Source organism: Lissotriton vulgaris, chromosome 2_1 (assembly GCF_964263255.1).
Source record: "Lissotriton vulgaris chromosome 2_1, aLisVul1.2, whole genome shotgun sequence".
Taxonomy (NCBI): domain Eukaryota; kingdom Metazoa; phylum Chordata; class Amphibia; order Caudata; family Salamandridae; genus Lissotriton; species Lissotriton vulgaris.
In genome coordinates this window covers 759,313,634-759,331,689 of record NC_141687.1, presented here as the reverse complement: position 1 = coordinate 759,331,689, position 18,056 = coordinate 759,313,634, and the positions used below count along the sequence as shown (strand labels likewise).

The 18,056-nt window shown below is 44.7% G+C and overlaps 1 protein-coding gene across 1 annotated transcript in view; it reads right to left on the bottom strand.

Annotated features, from left to right (window-relative positions):
* The window catches only part of SPTY2D1 (SPT2 chromatin protein domain containing 1), a 204,965-nt gene that overhangs the window by 22,739 nt on the left and 164,170 nt on the right, over nt 1–18,056 (bottom strand). The window contains exon 5 of the mRNA XM_086956071.1: nt 16,982–17,059. Within this exon, the coding sequence (XP_086812197.1) occupies nt 16,982–17,059 (78 nt within the window). The remainder of the gene's footprint in view (nt 1–16,981; nt 17,060–18,056) is intronic.

Genomic DNA, 18,056 nt, shown 5'->3' with positions numbered 1-18,056 from the left:
ACTATTTGGGGAGTGCCGCGGCCGACAAAATTTAGCGAGATAAAACAACCTGTCTTGCTTGATTTCCTTTATGAATTGACGGCTAAATTGCGTGTTTTGCAACAACAGGTTCATGATACACTGCCACAAGCATCTGAAGATCCAGGACATGCTATCGAACCTGGCACATGGGTTTTCGTGAAGAATTTCCAGCGGACTAAGAACGAGCAGCCCTGCTGGAACGGACCCTACTTGGTGCTACTGGCCACGCGTTCAGCAGTGCGAGTGCGCGGTAAAAAGAACTGGATCCACAGCGTACATTGTAAGAGAGCTCCTTTGCCTCTGCCGTACGACCGGTGGGTCCAGGATGGTATTCCTGACTCTGAGACTGAAACCGTTCCTCGTTTTCTGCCTTTTAGCGATGCCCGTTTGATTGGAACGAACACCGAACAAGAAAGCGACGATCTTCTGCAAGAAGCTGTGCCTCCGTCGAATCGTTTGGCCACTTCTGAACCTGAGCTCTTGTTCCGTGAACAGACATTGCCTGGCAAAGAGCGTTATAATTTGCGACCAAGAGTCGCTGGACTAATAAAATAAATTCTTTCTTTTCTGACTTTTTAAGGTTACGCTCTCCTCCGAGGAACTTTTTTGATTTTTGTTTTTCGAACCACCATCCAGGTTCAGCTGTAGGGTCGCGGTGTCAAGTCTTTGGAGTGCAAGCCGAAGACGTTAGGTCGACGGTTCTGGTTGGTCTGAGGGCGTTTCCCTGGACTGACAGACGCATTTCTTAGTGCGGAACACCCTACCGCCGCGAGCAGCACGATTAGAGGATGGAGTTTTTCGAGATGGAGGACCCGTTGAAAGAATGAACTTTAAGAGCAAAATCTGTAAATGAATGAGCAGAAAACGTTTTTTAATATTGTGTTTGTTTATGTTGCTCAGTTAATTGGCGTTTTTAATTGGATATGTGACATTCTCTTTTCAAGTGACGTTTGTACCCACTATACAACCCATACCTTCTTCTACTGTTTCCTCGCATTCTTTTCACCCTCTGCCCGAACATGAATCTATTAGGAGAATGGAATTTGTTAATAACTCCTTTGTTCAGCTTCTGCACCAACACCAGCTGGTAGTGAACACGACTAATTGTTGGGTGTGTGGTCTTATGCCCCACACTACTGATCAAGGTATTCCTTACTTCGTTCTGCCTTTTAGCTACAATGGTTCTGTGTGGGCATACAGAAAGATGATCTATGCTCGTGAAGTCTACCCCCTACGTTCTGTGAAAGATAATCCAAAGAGTAGTGCTCTAGTTAAGGGAATAGTCGATATGATTAGAGGAATAGATTCCTATGGGACTATCCAGAGAGATGAGACGCTAGCGTATATTGGATGGAACGTTACTGGATATGGAGTTAGTCTGAGTGGGAACCAGCGAGCGAAAAGATCCTCTCCGATTTGGATTGTACCCCATCAGGGTCATTACTGTCTGCAAAGTAATGGCAAGAATCCGAGAGCTCGGTTAGGGAAGAGTGTTTGCACTGAGACGTATTTTTTTGCGTCCCAGACTTCCCCATCATTTCTAGCAGCTAAGGGTACCTATTTTGTCTGTTGCGATAGAGCGTATACATGGTTGCCCCCTGATTTCTCTGGCACATGTTTTGTCTCGTTCCTGTTGCCTCCTACGTATACAGCTGCGGCAGATTACCACAAGATGAGAGTTGTTAGAGGTGTCTTCAGTAAGGAAGATACTGCAGGACAAGAATTGGGAGATTTTCTGAAGGGTTTTCTGCCGTTTTGGGGACCTATGGTTAACAGCAGGAACATACGGCAATTGACGAGTGCCCTTAGTAACTTGACTGCTGAGCTCCAGTCGGATCGCCTTAAGACTCTTCAGAACAGAGTTGCGTTAGATGTCATACTTGCAGATAGAGGAGGAGTATGTAAATTGATTCAATCGAGCTGCTGCGTTTTCATTCCAGACAACGCTCCGACAGTGTACCAAGCCATTTCCAAGCTACATAAGATCTCAGAGTCAGTGCATGTGGACGAAGGAGATTGGTCGTTGATGGGATGGTTTTGGGAATTGTTATCCACTTGGGGATGGAAGATTCTGATGATAATTGGGATGGTATTAGCTATCCTTTTCCTGTTCTGTCTTTGCGTACAGTGTGCTCCTGCTTTATGTGGCCTTTGTGCTACTTCGTGTTCGAGGAGACCTATCCAGAGAGAGTTACTAAGTACTAGGATAATGCTACAGCAACATCTTGATGATCTGATGAATATAGACCTGGATTCAGATTGACGTGAGTTAAGGTTATTGCCTATGTAAGGGCAAAAGGAGGGTCTGAGGTTCAGTGAATTCTGAACCTGGGTCATAAAGGTTATGGCTCCGTTACGATTTTGGTAACAGCGAACCGTAAACAGTGCGCTCAGCAAGCATGAGTGTTTTCGTCATGTTACACCGATGGATTCACTGTGTATTTGACGATTTCGTTCTGAAACCCTTGGGTTCCATTTTGTGCATGGCATCCATTTTGTGGATTGCCCTCACCTAGGCTTATGACTGTGGCTGAAAAAGTCTCTAGGACACAAACACCGTAGCTTGAGTTTGTGCTGACTCCTGTTTGACCTGAGTGAACTGACCCTGTTGCCTGAAGCCAAACCTGCCAAACCAGTTCTTGCCCTTTAGCTGATCAAGATTAGGATCAAAGAGCAGGACATTGTTGAGTTTATTGTACACGCACACACCCCTTTATCTTGCTTCTCATCTGATGGCTGATCATAGTGGTGGCAGCACTGTGAAATTCCGCTGGGGAAAGAAAGGCAGACTGCGAGTTTACTCTTCTGCCCACTCGCTCTCCTGTACTCTAGTTTTAGCGCATTTTAAAAACCTAATCTGTATTTTTACACTCAATTGATTTGAAAATGGTGTTGTATGTATTATAACTAATTGGACCCGTTTTTAACCTTTGTGCTGTTTTCCCGGTTTCCCTGTGCCCCGTTCCACCGCGGCTACTCTGTGCCGATTGCTGTGGAGGGCCAGGTCGGGCGGCGCCATCTTGAGTGAGGTCCGGTCCCTGGCTGGTCGGGAGGTAGCGGTCCAGCTCGAGGAGGGGCTTGGGGGTTAAATAATGGTACCTCATAGGGCGCGCAGCGGCCGCGCGCAGCGGGCGCGCCGTCTTCGCGCCGAAGGAGCGCCAAAGGAGGGCCCGTCTGTGCCCGTCCGTGCCCCGGACGGGCCCAGGGCCAGCCATTCTGCCCGACTCCCTGCAGGGTTGGCCAGCTCAGAGAAACGTAAGTACTCTCGCCACGATCTTGTGAAGCTTGCCCCCCCTGTGTAGGATTGCCATGTCCACGTGTAGATCCTGGTGGAACTTGGGCTGAGTGCCCCAGCTGTGGCTTCCTCCCCCAACCTGTCCTACCCCCACGCCTGGTCAGGAACGCCGGTGTTGCCACCATTAGGGCGGGACTGATTAACGCTAGATCGATGGTTAAACATGCTGCAGATATTTTCGAGCTACTGGTGGATGGCCAGCTGGATGTGCTGTTCGTCACAGAGACGTGGATGACCAACACATCCGCTCTGAGTGTGGAACTGGCTGTCCCCAGAGGCTTTAAAATTGCGAGGGTAGACAGACCTTTGGGGAGAGGGGGCGGATTGGCCGTCATTTACAGGGAGGGGTGGTCCTTTGCTGCTGAGCCACCGATTGCGGGTGCTGATGGCGAGGTTCTTCACTTTACTATAAAAATATCCCCGCATTTCACCTTAGGTGGTTCCGTGATTTATAGGCCCCCTGGCCAGGCCAATCACTTCCTTGACTCCTTAGAAGAATATATAGTGCCGCGGGCCTTAAGTTTCCCTAGGTTTCTTTTGGTCGGCGACCTTAATATTCATGTAGACACCCCTGACTCACCGGAAGCCCGTAGGCTTGGCAAAATTCTTACCCTGGCACAGCTTAATCAATGGGTTACTGTCCCAACTCATGAGGGAGGTCATCTGCTTGACCTGGTCTGCTCCAATTTTCCGATTCAATCTGTGACAGTGGAAAAAACAACTTGGTCTGACCATGACCTGGTCAGGTTTGAGTGGATATTGGAGGAACCTGGTCCCACACCCACCATCTGTCACACCCAAAAGATCAACGTGCCCGCGTTTAGACAGGCCCTGTCCAGAGTTCGCCCGAAAAATACGATGCTTCTGGACGAGGCAGTCGGCGAGTTTAATGAGTGGGTGCGGCAGGCGGCTTCTGCTTCCATCAAACGTACAACTGTGTCTAGGGTACGACATTCTCCCTCCCAACCCTGGTTCTCTCCTGAACTGAGGGTGATGAAACTTGGCTGTAAAAAATTAGAACATGCGTGGAGGTGCAGCTATAGCCCAGAGGCTAAAGCCGCTCTACGTCTAGCACAAAAAAGTTACTATGCAGCCATCAAGGGAGCAAAAGGGAACTACTACGCAGGGCGTATTGCAAAAGCAGATAACAATAGCAGAGAGATCTTCGCTATTGTCAAGAGCTTTGTTGCGCCTGTGGCTGACGCAGTTGCTCTTCCGTCCTCTGCGCAATGGTGCGAGGATCTGTCCACCTTCTTTATTAGTAAAATAGCGAGGATCCAGCAGGACCTTATGGCGGCTATGTCTGCTGACTGCGTAGTGACTGACATGTGTCCTACACTATGTCCTTGTTCTGGACAACAGCTTCTGAACTTCGGCCAAGTTGCTGAGGGTGCTATTTTGCCTCTCCTGCAATCTCTGAAATCGGGTTCTCCCGCTGATCCGTGCCCGGCTCGGGTGCTTTCAGAGGTGGCGGATCTGGTTTGTTCTGAGATCACACAGATAGTGAACCTCTCCTTGGCCTCAGGGAAGGTGCCGCTAGGGTGGAAACAAGCCAAACTTCTGCCGCTCTTGAAAAAACCAGGATTGGATGCGACGGTTCCTGGGAATTATCGTCCAATATCCCTTTTGCCAGCACTTACGAATGTTTGTGAGAAGGTGGTCCTTCAACAATTGGAGAACTTTGTTGAATCCTCCAATGCCCTCCATCCTGCCCAATCGGGTTTTAGAGCTACCTATAGCACTGAGACAGCGCTAGTGGAGATGACTGAGGCGATTCGGGACTGTTTGGACGGAGGCGGTAGAGCGGTCCTAATTTTATTGGACCTCTCTGCCGCGTTCGATACCGTCCCCTACGAACTCCTTCTCGCTAGGCTGTCTACTATTGGTATCGGGGGAGTGGTGCTGGCTTGGTTGTCTTCGTTTCTTTCCGACAGGTCTCAGCAGGTCTGGATGCCCCCCCACGCCTCGGATCCTAAACCACTTCTCACGGGGGTCCCCCAGGGCTCCACTCTCAGTCCCTTACTGTTCAATGTTTACATCACCCCCCCTGGTTTATCTAGCGGAACAGTTTGGGGCTAAGATAATAGGGTATGCAGATGATACCCAACTGCTGTTTACCTGGCCAGACGATAATTTGGATCCATCAGTAGTTCATCGGTGTCTGTCCTCTGTATTTCGCTGGCTAACTCAGGCCCAGCTGAAGTGCAATGAGGACAAGTCGGAGGTGCTTTTTTATGGTTCCTTCCCCCCCCTGTTTAAGAACACACTGTGGCCCCCTAACATTCCTAGCCCAAAAGAAATGGGAAGACCGGCAAAAAACCTGGGCATCTGGTTTGCAGAGGATCTCAGATTTGAGGAGCATATAAAAAAGCTGACAGGCATCTGCTTTGCCACGCTGAAAATGCTCCGCAAATTCTTTCCTCTGCTCCCTAAAGAGGCTAAGGAGACGGTTGCCCGAGCTCTCATACTGGCAAGGCTGGACTACGCGAATGCTTTGTTCAGCGGTATTCCGGCCTATCTGGTGAAACGCCTGCAAATCATCCAGTACGCGGCCGTCCGTCTGATTTTTAACATCCCCAGATGGAAGAGCGTACGTGCTGAGATGAGCTCCATTCATTGGCTCCCGGTTGCGCAGCGCATCCTGTTCAAATCTCTGGTGCTGGCGTTCAGAGCCATTCACGACCAAGGCCCCGTCTATCTGAGAAAGCGATTTATTTGTTATGTTCCAGCACGCTCTCTTAGATCATCCACGTTGCTGAAACTGTCCCTTCCCCGTTTCAAACGTGCCAGACTTGGTGGCCAATCAATCTCTGTGATTGTGGCCAGGGCCTGGAATGCCCTACCTCTTCATCTGCGTTCCTCCCAAACTGTGACGCTATTCAAGAAAAATCGAAAAACACACCTATTCAAGAGTTTAATATAAGTTGTTCTCTCTGTGGTTCTGTTTCCCGCCTTTCCCCTTCGCGCCAGGATACTCCCAAGTAACGGAGCGCGCTACAAAATAGTTTATACATACATACATACATCTGTTTTTCTTTCCATCTTTATGGTCTATTTAGGATGTGGGCTGCGGGCCTTTTATTATGGGTTTTGTCCAGAAAAGAATGTTTATCTTGGGTTTGTTTGATGATTAATTATGGGCTGGACAAACTAAAAAATGGGTTTGTCATCATGCAAATGCCTTTGTCGTGGAAACATGTGAGTGGTCAAACTGTAAATAAGGAATGTTTGCCTGAAGCACAATTTTTGGCATAAAAAGGGACGACCTGCTTTGTAAAGTTGAGCAGTCTCCTAAGAACATACACAGTGTTGTACTTCTAGGACCTCTGTTACTGGCTGCAGCTAATACATTTGATCTTTGACGCCACTAAGAAGTATCCTGTGTCTCTGTTTGCCAAGACAGGAGAATCCGAAGACTTTGGGCGTGCCCCTGGCGCCGCTGGGTTTAAATCCCGGTTCTTCACATCGGTTGGAGAGGTTTGAATTGCGCATGTCGGTTTGGCCATAACAAAGTAGCTGACCAAACCAACAAGCGTACTGCAAACTTAATTGGCCCATCCTCACTGCAACAAATCATTGGCAGCAATGACGCATAGGCCCTGCCCTCCCCTCATACTCTGTGTGCTAGCATGAAAGTGGTAAAAATAAAATGGTAATGGGGGGCACTCCTCGACTACATCTTCACCCAAGGGAGGCCCAACATTGCCCACCATTGTATGGTCTAAAAATACACACCGAAGTTGAGAAGCTCTTCTTTCCTACTGTGTTTGGTCCACCCCTGTAGGTAGAGAGAAGGTGCTGACTTCTACTAACCCTCAATCTTTCCTGTCTCCTATGTAGGTGACCCATAAGTTCTGAAATGTTTCCAGGGTACTTTGGGACATTTGTATCGAAGAGCCAGAAAGAGGAACACAATCTTCAGTAGGAGTGTCGTTTAAAAAAAACACACTGTGTTTGATGTTATGTTAAGATCTCTCAGTATAGCACAAAGAAATCATCCCGGAAGGAATATCTCAGCGCTTCTGCTGAAGTATAAGACTAGCGAAAAACTGACTAAAACAGCCAAGTTTTATAGAGTTTTTTAAACTTAACCTGCTCTATGCATAAGCGGATTGTTAGGGAAAGTTTATTCCAATAGAAGGGGGCAAGTAGGAAAAGGACCTCCCTCCCAAACTGAAGGTACGAATATGTGGAATTCGAAGAAGGGCTTCGGCTGTGGATCTCAACGCTTTAGTCCAGTGATAAAACATTTTTTGTAAGTAGGTTGGAGCCTTACAATTCAGGGTTTTATGGGTAAGACAGCACATCTTAAAATGAGTCTAGTCCTTATAGGCAACCAGTGTAGAGAGTGAAGAATTGGAGCAGAGGAAGAGCCAGGTGGAAGATTACACACCAGTCTGGCAGCAGTGTTCTATACCACCTGCAATTTAGATAGTAAAGTATCATTTGCACCGGCAAATAACGCATTTCCACAGTCAAGGCAACTTGTAATTAAGGCTTGAACTAGGGGTTTCTTGAAATTGGCAGGAATCCATGAAATAGTCACAATGAGGCAAAACAGATTCCGCAAAGGGACGAAACATGATCTTTCATGGACAAGGAAGGGTCAAGCATACGCCAAGGTTTTTCACTATTTGTTTTGGGGATGGGAGAGGTGCTAATTCGAATGGCCACCAGTCCAACTCCCATAGATGTTGAGCTTTTCTGAATAAGGTTTGAGGGCAATTCATCAAAAAGTCAGTAAACCATTTAAGAGCTTTGCCGTAGACCCCTATGACATGCGAATTAGGATCTTATGAGAGACTGTATCGAAGGCCACAGTTAAATCCAAGAGCACCCGCATCACTGGGGTTCACGCATCCATGGAGGATCTAATAGTGTTAGTGACAGAGACTAACACCGTGCTATAACTGCTTATAAAACCGGACTGTGATGGATTGAGGAGCCTGTGCTCTTCCTGGAATGCGGAAAACTGCTTATTACTCTACAGAAGTTTGCTGAGGAGAGGAAGCAGCAAGATAGGTTGAAAAATAGAAGGATTATTGGGATCAGCGTTTGGGTTTTTCAGGATGAGGGAGACTGGTGCAGTTTTCCAAATAATAGGAACTGAGGCTGAGTCCAAGCAGAGATTAAAAAGAGACATGATGTCAGGCGCAATTAAGTTGGAGTAACTTGCCATGACCTTGGGGTGACCGAGGTCCCACGGTGATCCTGATTTGGCAGTCTCTAACAGCCTCTAGATTTGCTCCAAAGTACAAAGGACAGAACTATCAAGATGAAAAGTGGCCTTAGGAGAAGGCAAATTAAAATCAGGAAAACTATTAGGTAGACTCTCTGATAGAGGACAATTATTATAGATATTATTTATCTTTTTCAAAGAACGTAGCTAACGATTCGCATAGCTCTAATGAAGCAAGGGTTCACACATGTACAGGCCCTGGGTTTAATAAATGAATTAAGAGTTCTAAAGAGCATTTTTGTGGAATTGCCTTAGTTGATCGATTTTATTTACAATGACATTTTTACTGGCCTTTTTGATAGCATTATGATATTGTTCACCAGCAGTTTAAATAATTCTTTATCTGTGAGAGCTTTAGTCCTTCACCAGCACATTTCCAGTCTTTTTCACTCGGATTTTTCCAATTTTAGGTCAGCCGAACACCAGGGTACATTAACTCTGCTATGGGAGGCAGGATTCTGTCTAGTGTCTTGGAAAAAGAATTATGAAAATGTCCCAGGGCATCCTCCATATTTGTATAACAGGAAGGTGAAAGAGGAAGATAAGCCTTGGTAAAGGAGAGAGGTGTAACTGATTTCCACTGTCTCACAGCTTGGCTGAGAATTTTGTTAGTTTTAATAGATTCATTTATTTTTGGAATTTGAAAGTTAAACAAAAAAGGATCAGACCAGAAAAGCGGTAAAGGGAGTTCACTTCTAAGCTCCTGATAATTAGTAAAAAGTACGTCTCAGGTATTGGTGGCCGAGTGAGTAGGACCAAAGACTACCTATCTCGGACCTAGCATCTTCAAATCAACCAGGAGAAGTGCCACCTCATTATTTAGGACCTTTTCACTTAGACGTAAAAAAATGTTAGATGCTAAAACATGAGGAGCGTCCGCGCTCTTGCCGCGATCAGCGCCAGCCATCATGCCTGTTTAGATTCACGTATGAGATACTCTACTAGACAGCTACTTGATTTAAACTCTGGAATTGGGTGCAACCACTCTCAGGATGTGGGTAGGATCTTCAGCCCTTGGACATGCTTGAAATGTAGGACTGAGATCCCTTTCGTAGCTACAAAGAAGAGAGTTGAAACAGCTATAGGAGAGGGTTCCCAAAATATCATCAAAGGTGGTCTGATAAACACCGCGTTCATTAGGCAGCCATGCCCTCGAGGTAAGGGAAATGATTATGGAGCACGACTTGGACTTCTTGGGCATAACAGAATCATGGTTAACCAAAGACTCAAACCTGGATACTGCAGTTGCCCTGCTGCCAGATTTCCCCATATGTAGGGTGGATAGGGACAGTGGAAGAGGGGGGGGGGGGGGGGGGGGGGGGGGGGTCGCGGTGATTCATAAGAAAATATTGCCTTGGAAAACTTTTTTGCTCCCAGGGATTAGTGGAGCTTAACATATGGGATTCTGCTGTAGCATTACTCATACTTTCTCCCTAACAGGAGTTTTGGTGTACAGACCTCCAGGTAACAGTAAAGCTTTCCTGGACTCCCTCAGTGCATCACTTGGTGAGGCGATGCTTAGGTACGCAAATTTCACACTTTTAGGTGATGCCAACTTTCATGTGGAATCAAGGGATAGTTCTGGGGTTCTTTCTTTTGTAGAAACAATACAACTGTTAGGGATGGAACAAATAGTCCAAGGGCCTACCCATAGAGCAGGTCATACACTGGACTTAGTCTGTACCAATCTTAGTACTCTTCAGACTGGAAAGCCACTCCCACAGATTTGGACTGATCACAGTTTCATCCCACTATATATACCAATCCCACAGAAGGAGCTTAGACAGGGGAAGCCAGTGGCAGGGCCTCCCAGGAAAGAATGGAAGCATGTGTACACAAATAACCAGCTACATACAGTGGCTAAAGAAAAAATTCCCATTCTTACTGGAGACCCTATGGAGGATTCTAGTAGGTTTCAGGCCTGGATGATGGAGATTGGGGAGGAACTGGTCCCAGCTGATCTCCCAAAGGGATTAAAACAAAGTAAAAGGAAACCACATAAAGACCCCTGGTTTTCTAAAGAACTAGAGGAACTCCACCTGCAATCCAAGAAATTGGAGCGCAGATGGAGAAGAGGGTATGATGATTCCAATCGTCTGATTTTTAAAAAGTTCAGGAAAATCTATCACGTGGCCATTAAGTCAGCAAAAAAGACTTATTTTTTTGAAAAAACCGCTACGGCAAAACACAATCAAAAAGACATCTTTGCGATTGTAAGATCATTTATTGATCCAAATGGTCTGCATGTTGAAATCCCTTCTTCTCAAAAGTTGTGATGATATTGCAGTCCATTTCGATCAAAAAATTAAAATGATTCAAAATAATTTTGTGAATCATGACCATTTGGACTCTTTGGAAGCACAGGGGACCTTTAATAACAATGAAAGAGCAGGCCTTCGAATTTTTGAACCGGCCACCCTTGCCCAGACTAAAGATGCAATCTTGGCCTGTAAATCAGGTTCTCCAATGGATGCTTGCCCTCCGCTGTTGCTACACCATATAATAGATATAGTTAGCCCAGTAATAAATGAGATTGTGAACTCTTCTCTGTCCACAGGGTCAGTTCCGGACGATTGGAAATATGCCATAGTAAAACCTTTAACCCCTTCCATGCTCATGACAAGGTCAGCTCGTCATGGGCGTTACCTGCGCTGTGCGTTTGACGAGTTGACCTTGTCATGAAACTATAGTATTCAAGCATTTTCAGCACAGGAGGGGAAAACCCCCTAGCAGCCAAGGTGTTAAAAAAGAAACCAAATATTGATTCCTTAGATATCACCAATTACAGACCAATATCTTTGTTACCCATTTTCGGTAAAATTACAGAGAAATTTGTTCACAAGGAGCTTGCAGACTACCTAGAAACATCAAAGGCCGTACATTCTCGCCAATCTGGTTTCCGACCAAAATACTCTACGGGGTCGGCGTTACTGGAGATAACAGATACCATCAAATTTATCATGGACGAATGAAAGAAGGCAGTACTGATATCGCTGGACCTATCAGCAGCGTTTGATTCAATTTCTCATAAAGTCCTGCTTACCAGATTAAGAGCATGTGGAATATCAGATCAAGCCTTGTCATGGATAACATTGTTTTTGACTAACAGGACACAATCAATCGCGCTGGGAACATTCAGGTCACCAGTACAAGTCATTTCTACAGGGGTGCCGCAGGGGGCTTCTCTGAGTCCTCTGTTATTTAATGTATATATGGCCCCACTCGTCTCATTGATATTCAACTATGGGATCGAGATAACTTCGTACGCCGACGATACCCAATTGATCCTCTCATTGGATAAGGCCAACACCAAGGCAGAGGAAAATTTTAAAAACTGTCTGACGGCTGTGTTGCAGTGGATGAGAGAATCATCTCTGCTGTAATACCAGCAAGACAGAAATTTTACCAATTGGGAAAGACAATCCTTTCCATCCAAAGGATTGGTGGCCAGATGACACCACAGCACCGCCATCAACTGTGGAAGTGGCTAGAAACCTAAGGGTCTGGTTCAACTCTGGTCTGTCTTTTAGGCCTCATGTCCTGAAACTGATCGGGACTTGTTTTGGGTTTATAAAAACCTTGAGAAAGTTCTTCAGTCTAATTCCCCTGGGAGCTAGAAAGACAGCGGCAGTGGCCCTGATATCATCAAGATTGGACTATTGTAATAGTCTCCTTGTGGGAATCAATAAAACCACCCTAAGGAGACTACAGGTAGTCCAGAACGCAGCAGCCAGATTGGTGCTGGGTCTGCCACGCAGAGCTTCAGCTAAAGCTGCATTAGAGACCCTCCATTGGTTACCGGTTTGTAAGAGAATTCTGTTCAAACTGATCCTGACAACATTTAGAGCCTTTCACAAGCTAGGTCCGGGATATCTTTCAGCAAGAATTAAGCCATATATCACGACAAGAACATTAAGGTCAACCACGGCTAATTTGCTTTGCGTCCCAACATTTAAGCTAGTTACCAGAGGCGGAAAGACAGCCACTGATCTGGGAACCAAAGCTTGGAATAGCATGCCCAATGAACTGAGGGCCATTAAACAAGAGGGCCAGTTTAGAAAACAGTTAAAAACATGGATTTATGGGTTATCCGTGGAATACTGCCAAAAGCTTATCTAGGTTTCAGTCATCTATCTGACCGGTTGTAGCTAGCGCCAGGAGACTCCGTTAGGAGTGACAGTTGCGCTTTATAAAGTTTCCTTTCATTTCATTTCATTCCACTAAGCGGTGACTAAAGTTTTTCTTTGCTCCAGAGGGATGGTAAATTAGTGCACCCTTCTGTTGTAACGTATCTAGGGCTCCAGTGTAATTTTCCCGATTCATGCCCTTATATAGGTATAACTTATCATATCCTTATGTAGGCATAAGAATCATAACCATATTTAGACACAGCCAAAGCAGTCCAGATACGGCATGGCTACTTCCACTAAGCTCCTAGAGTACAACGAGTTCTTGAAGACAGTCAGCCTTCAGCAGTACGGGAATTCCCCCTGCTTCAGTATTGATTTGTCCCAGAACTCCTGGAGCGTGAAAATAACTTTGAGTTCTTAGTGACGTTATTATGTCCACCCTTACGCCAAACTCAGCACCTTCCAGGTATAAATATGCCAGCATCTGCCCTAGCAAACACGCAGTGGTTTTGGAGCAGATCGACTAACTACTTGCCCGACGCCCTGCTGTATGCGAGTGCCGAAGGAAGTCGAACCTCCCGCTGACGCACTGAGAGAGACTCTGTCTTTTCTCCTGCTGAGAAATCCAGCTCTAGTCTTTCCCTGCTACCCTTGCGGGTTACTGGGAGATCGAGTCCTGAGAGAGAGATACAAGACCTCCTTCATTCTATAACCAAGGTACGGAGCGGATTAGACCCGTAGAGAATTCTTGGATAGATTCTTGGCAGAAACTATTTAACTCAAGCTACACCTCACTTACTTGTTCCCTTGTACTAGCCTTAGGTTAGGTACACCGGGGTAGGCGTATTTTAGATGCACCAGTTGAGTACTTTTAGTCATTATTTATCATTGTTTGTATTTTATCTATTTTATGTATTTTATGGCTTAGAAACCATATAAAAGCTTATACAGTATTATTTCATAATACTCCTTTTACTGTACGCACTTTACTTCATAGCACGTATTACGATTGTAGCAATTCACTTCTCTTGCATGAGAAAGAAGACTGCTCAATAAATAACCCTATCGTTTGTTATTCCAATGCGCAGAGCCTATTGGGAATATAGGAACTACACTACACTTCTAGAAATCGGTAACTGAAAGCTCAATTCTGAACATACCCATTTCCATCCATTTTGCTAGCAGAGTCTCTACCTTCACTGTGTCTTTGAAAGCAATTGCCACACCTCCACCTGATCGGGAGTCTCTATCCAGTTTAAGTAGCTGATACTGCTTTGTAAGAGCGAACGGGATATATGGTAAAGCTGCTGCATTCAGCCATTTTTCTGTTCGGTAACAGTTCTGGAGAAAGGGAAGTTAACAAATGCCAAAGTTACGTGTGTTTTGCCATAGATCTAATATTACTGTAGATGGCTTTTAGGGAATAAGCAGCCAGGGAATTGTAGTTACATTCCAAACTTGGGTTAGCAGGTCTCAAGTCCTATTAATGTATGAGCCCTGAGGGGTGGCTGGAGCCAAGTCCGACCTCAGTTTAGTTGTGTACATAACAGAATTCGCAAAACAGGAAAACTTACAAGGGCAAGAAACTGGACCTTCCAAAATGGAAGGAAAATGACCAGTGGAGCACTGGGATGAAGAGCTAGAATACCAGGTTTTGGGATAAAGATGGTGGAGTTCAACTGAGGAATAACATAATTTAGGTATAGTAACTGCATCTCTAATTGAGACAGAGTTTCTGGCGCCTGACCCATTCCCGCGCAGTAGGGTTGCCATTGGCGCACCAAAGCGCGCATCCACGTTCACAGGAGTCTAAAATAGATTACTCTTGTTAAGAAATAGAGCACCTAGACCGTAAACCTCCCCCAAAATAGTGGCCCAATTTAGGAACTAGAAAGTAAGCTAAACCCAACCACTCACTCTGCTCAAACGGCCGAGACCGTGGCAGACAGGAGAGTGAGGTAAAGTGCAGGTGCTAAAATATGACAAAAACATAAAACGGCTAAATTACAACTGCCCTATTCCCCAGCTCAATTATAGCAGCAGTGATAAATGCCAGGCTTAGTAAAAGTTGTGCCAAATCGAAACTGAATAATAGATGAAATACAGTGTTCTTAACCTGTTCTTCTTAAAATCAATTTAAAAGCAGAAGAGTGAATTAAAAATATAGCAGGAAAGTCAGATGCTCGCTATACTTCACAGAGGATGTAAGTTGTGCTATTGTCTCGAATTGCGATTGAGATGAGGGAAGGTGACTAATTAGCCACCATGATTTAGGAGTGAACTCTTTTCTGCCTTGGTGTTGCAGACAGCCCAGAAACTCTTGTTGTGCTGGGAAAAGTTGCGGAATGGGCTCTAATGTAAATTGACTTCTGGAGGGAGATCGAGAAGCATGTTGAACTCACTCCTTCACACGAGTATGTGAATGTTGGGAAGGGGCAGAGTCCCCGATATGATTTTTTATGCTACTTCTTTAACTTAAGAGAGACTTGCAGTGCGACAGTGACCAACAGACCTCGGGAACAACTCCTGCGACTTCATGATCAGGAACGGACAGCGACCGAACCTTCAACTTGGACCAACCTTGTTGGGGAGTTCTCCGGAGCTTGGCGACAGGCTTTCACCTTGTGGTCTTGTATGACCTTTTGGTTCATCGACACATGCTCACTGGAGACCACAGGCAAGCCTAACGAGGATCTGTCACAGATATCTGTTTGTGACAGTTCTTAAACGGTTTACAACCTTCTGTTTTGGGAGGGGACATTTCCCTTGCACACTGGATTTGGTTGAAAAGCTGTTTCAAAGAGATGATAGGTAGCTTCAGATGTGTGTCTGGTAGCACGGCAAGAAAGGAGAGGAAATTAGAGTACAGGAGGGGCGCACGTAATTTCCAGAGCTGAACAGAGTCAGTGCAGAGCCGCACAATGAGTCCTACCGGCACACAGAGGTACTGCTCAAAAGTTTCCAGATCCAGTCTGATGCCTGGGAAATATTCAAAAGGTGATGAATTTGCAATTAGAAGCCTATATATTAATGTTGAATCTGTAGACAGTTTTGCAGATGATCTGTTAATGATGTTCTTAAAATGAATGGATCACAGAGAATTTGGAGAGTATAACCTCCACTGTGATTGTAAGATAAAGACAACCACTCTTGATGGTAGATTTGGTTCTAGGCCCTTTAAGGGCCACGATAATTCTCATCTTTTGTCCTCTGTGTAGGGCTACATCTTAATTCAAAAGTCACATTCTAAAGGAGAGTTCCAACTTCAACAAAAATGGTTATCGACTGTTCTTGTTGTTGATGGCAAGCAGCAGCTTCAATATTATGTGGATGCAGAGGAAGGTTTGGGCCAAACAGAACATTTGTACTAATTTTTATAAACCCCGACCTTGATTCTCTGGACTGAGAGTTTCATGGCATTGACAAAACAGACTTAAAGTCAAAGCCTCCATAGGTTTATTTCTTGAGGTCTGATGCTGAATGAGACTGTGATCCATAAATGAACATCTGGATTTACCCGACTGCTTCATTGTTGGCCCTAGAAACGTAAACGAGGAAGGGTGTAGCTCCAGGCACTTTTGTCTGTTGGGACTCGCCAGCAGGGCACACATTTAAGAAGGGACCTTTATACCTCTTCTTGGCAGCTGAGACAGAGGTTGCAGGGACCAGCTCTAAAAGAATACATCTTACCTATGATGAGCAAGGCTTTCACTATTGCATGTTTAGCTTGCTTTTAAATGCGGTCTTGCTAAAATTAGCAATCAAAGCTCTGGAAATGCAGGTGTACCCATAACATCAGTGGCAGAAAGCTCTGCCAACTGCAAAACAGGCCTCTCTCCTACTCACCATATAAAGCTCTTCTTACCCATGTCTACTTTCAACCTCAACCAAGTTCACTACATTTTCAATTAAAAGACTTGTAAATGGTTGCTCTGAGAACTGAGTCAACTCAAGAGAATGTTGTGATTGGGTCTTTCAATTTTGCCATTCTTCACTCAAAAAAAAGTCTGTTAATTAGATTTCATACTGACTATAAAAGCCCAATATGTAATCAATCCAAAATGCAATGCATTTCTTGCTTTCATGTGGAGAATCAGTTGACCATTATTATTTATGAATCCTGGAAGAGTAGTATATTTTTAAACAAAAATGCAAAAGTGTGTGAGTAGGAAAACAGAAGTTATTTTGAAATGTTTATGAAAAGTCACATGGCTCTCTCGAACAAGCACCACCACCCACTTCTAACTATACAATACTGCTCAAAATACAAAAATATGTAATGTCCAGGTACTGTACCTCCTTGCTTCTTCTTTCTGCTGTTCTCTCCAACTACTCTCCATGTAACGCAAGGCATAATCACTTTCATCGTTGTATCTAAAAAAAAAATAAAAAAAAAAATATGATTTTGCACTAAATTAGACTTCTAAAAAGGAATAGTTATGGACATAATACTATTGGACCGTTAACCTGGGAATTTCGGCATTAATAGTGCTTTACAAAACAGCTTTTTAAAATGTTAAACCACCAATCTTGCTGCAGTTTAAAAGATATGATTTGGTAGGACATGTTTTCATGCATAGCTTGGAGACACTCACATTATTCAACTGGCAGATTGTCTGCTTGAGAAGTATGTCACATTATCAAAAGAACTTAACCTTGATGTGGAGTGAATAAATGCAGCTTAAAACACAGTTCTCTTATTTGAGCCTCACATCTATAAACTGCATTAAGTTTTTATCAGTGCAAGCTTTGGTAGCAAAGTAAAACACTCGGAAGCAATCTAGAATAACAACTTATATACAAATTCTTAACTGGACACAGATCAAGTCACACTACCTCAGTAAAGCTCCCTTTCCTTCGAGAGAAAACAGCAAGCTGGGGTTCCTCGATACGTGGCAAGGCACATTAGGCTAATTCACTTTCTTTGGTTCTACCATCATCCCAGCTGCAGCAGCTTCAGCCAGTTCAAAAATAAAGGCCAGTCGCATCGGTGAGATAAAGAAAATAGATCCAGGGTGCTTTTTGTGGAAGCTGTTTAGCCAAGAGACCAATACTTAAAATCCTATCTTTGATTCATAAATGGTTGTAGGATCATGCCCCTCAATAGTGGCAACAGAAGCTGGAAAACAATACCACACCAAAGACGAAGCATGAATAGCCAGGCGTGAGACATTCAAATGAGATTTGTGATCCCTATTTCCCTTTGCCTTAATCAACAACAACGTCATCAGCAGCAACGTTATATAGTTGAGAATTACAAGATGAGTGGCAAGTCCATAAATCTTCATGCCAGACACCTGTTTAAATCAAAATCAGAAGAATGGTTATACAAGAAAGACTAAGTAGATCCCGAAATGAAGGACAGGTAGAA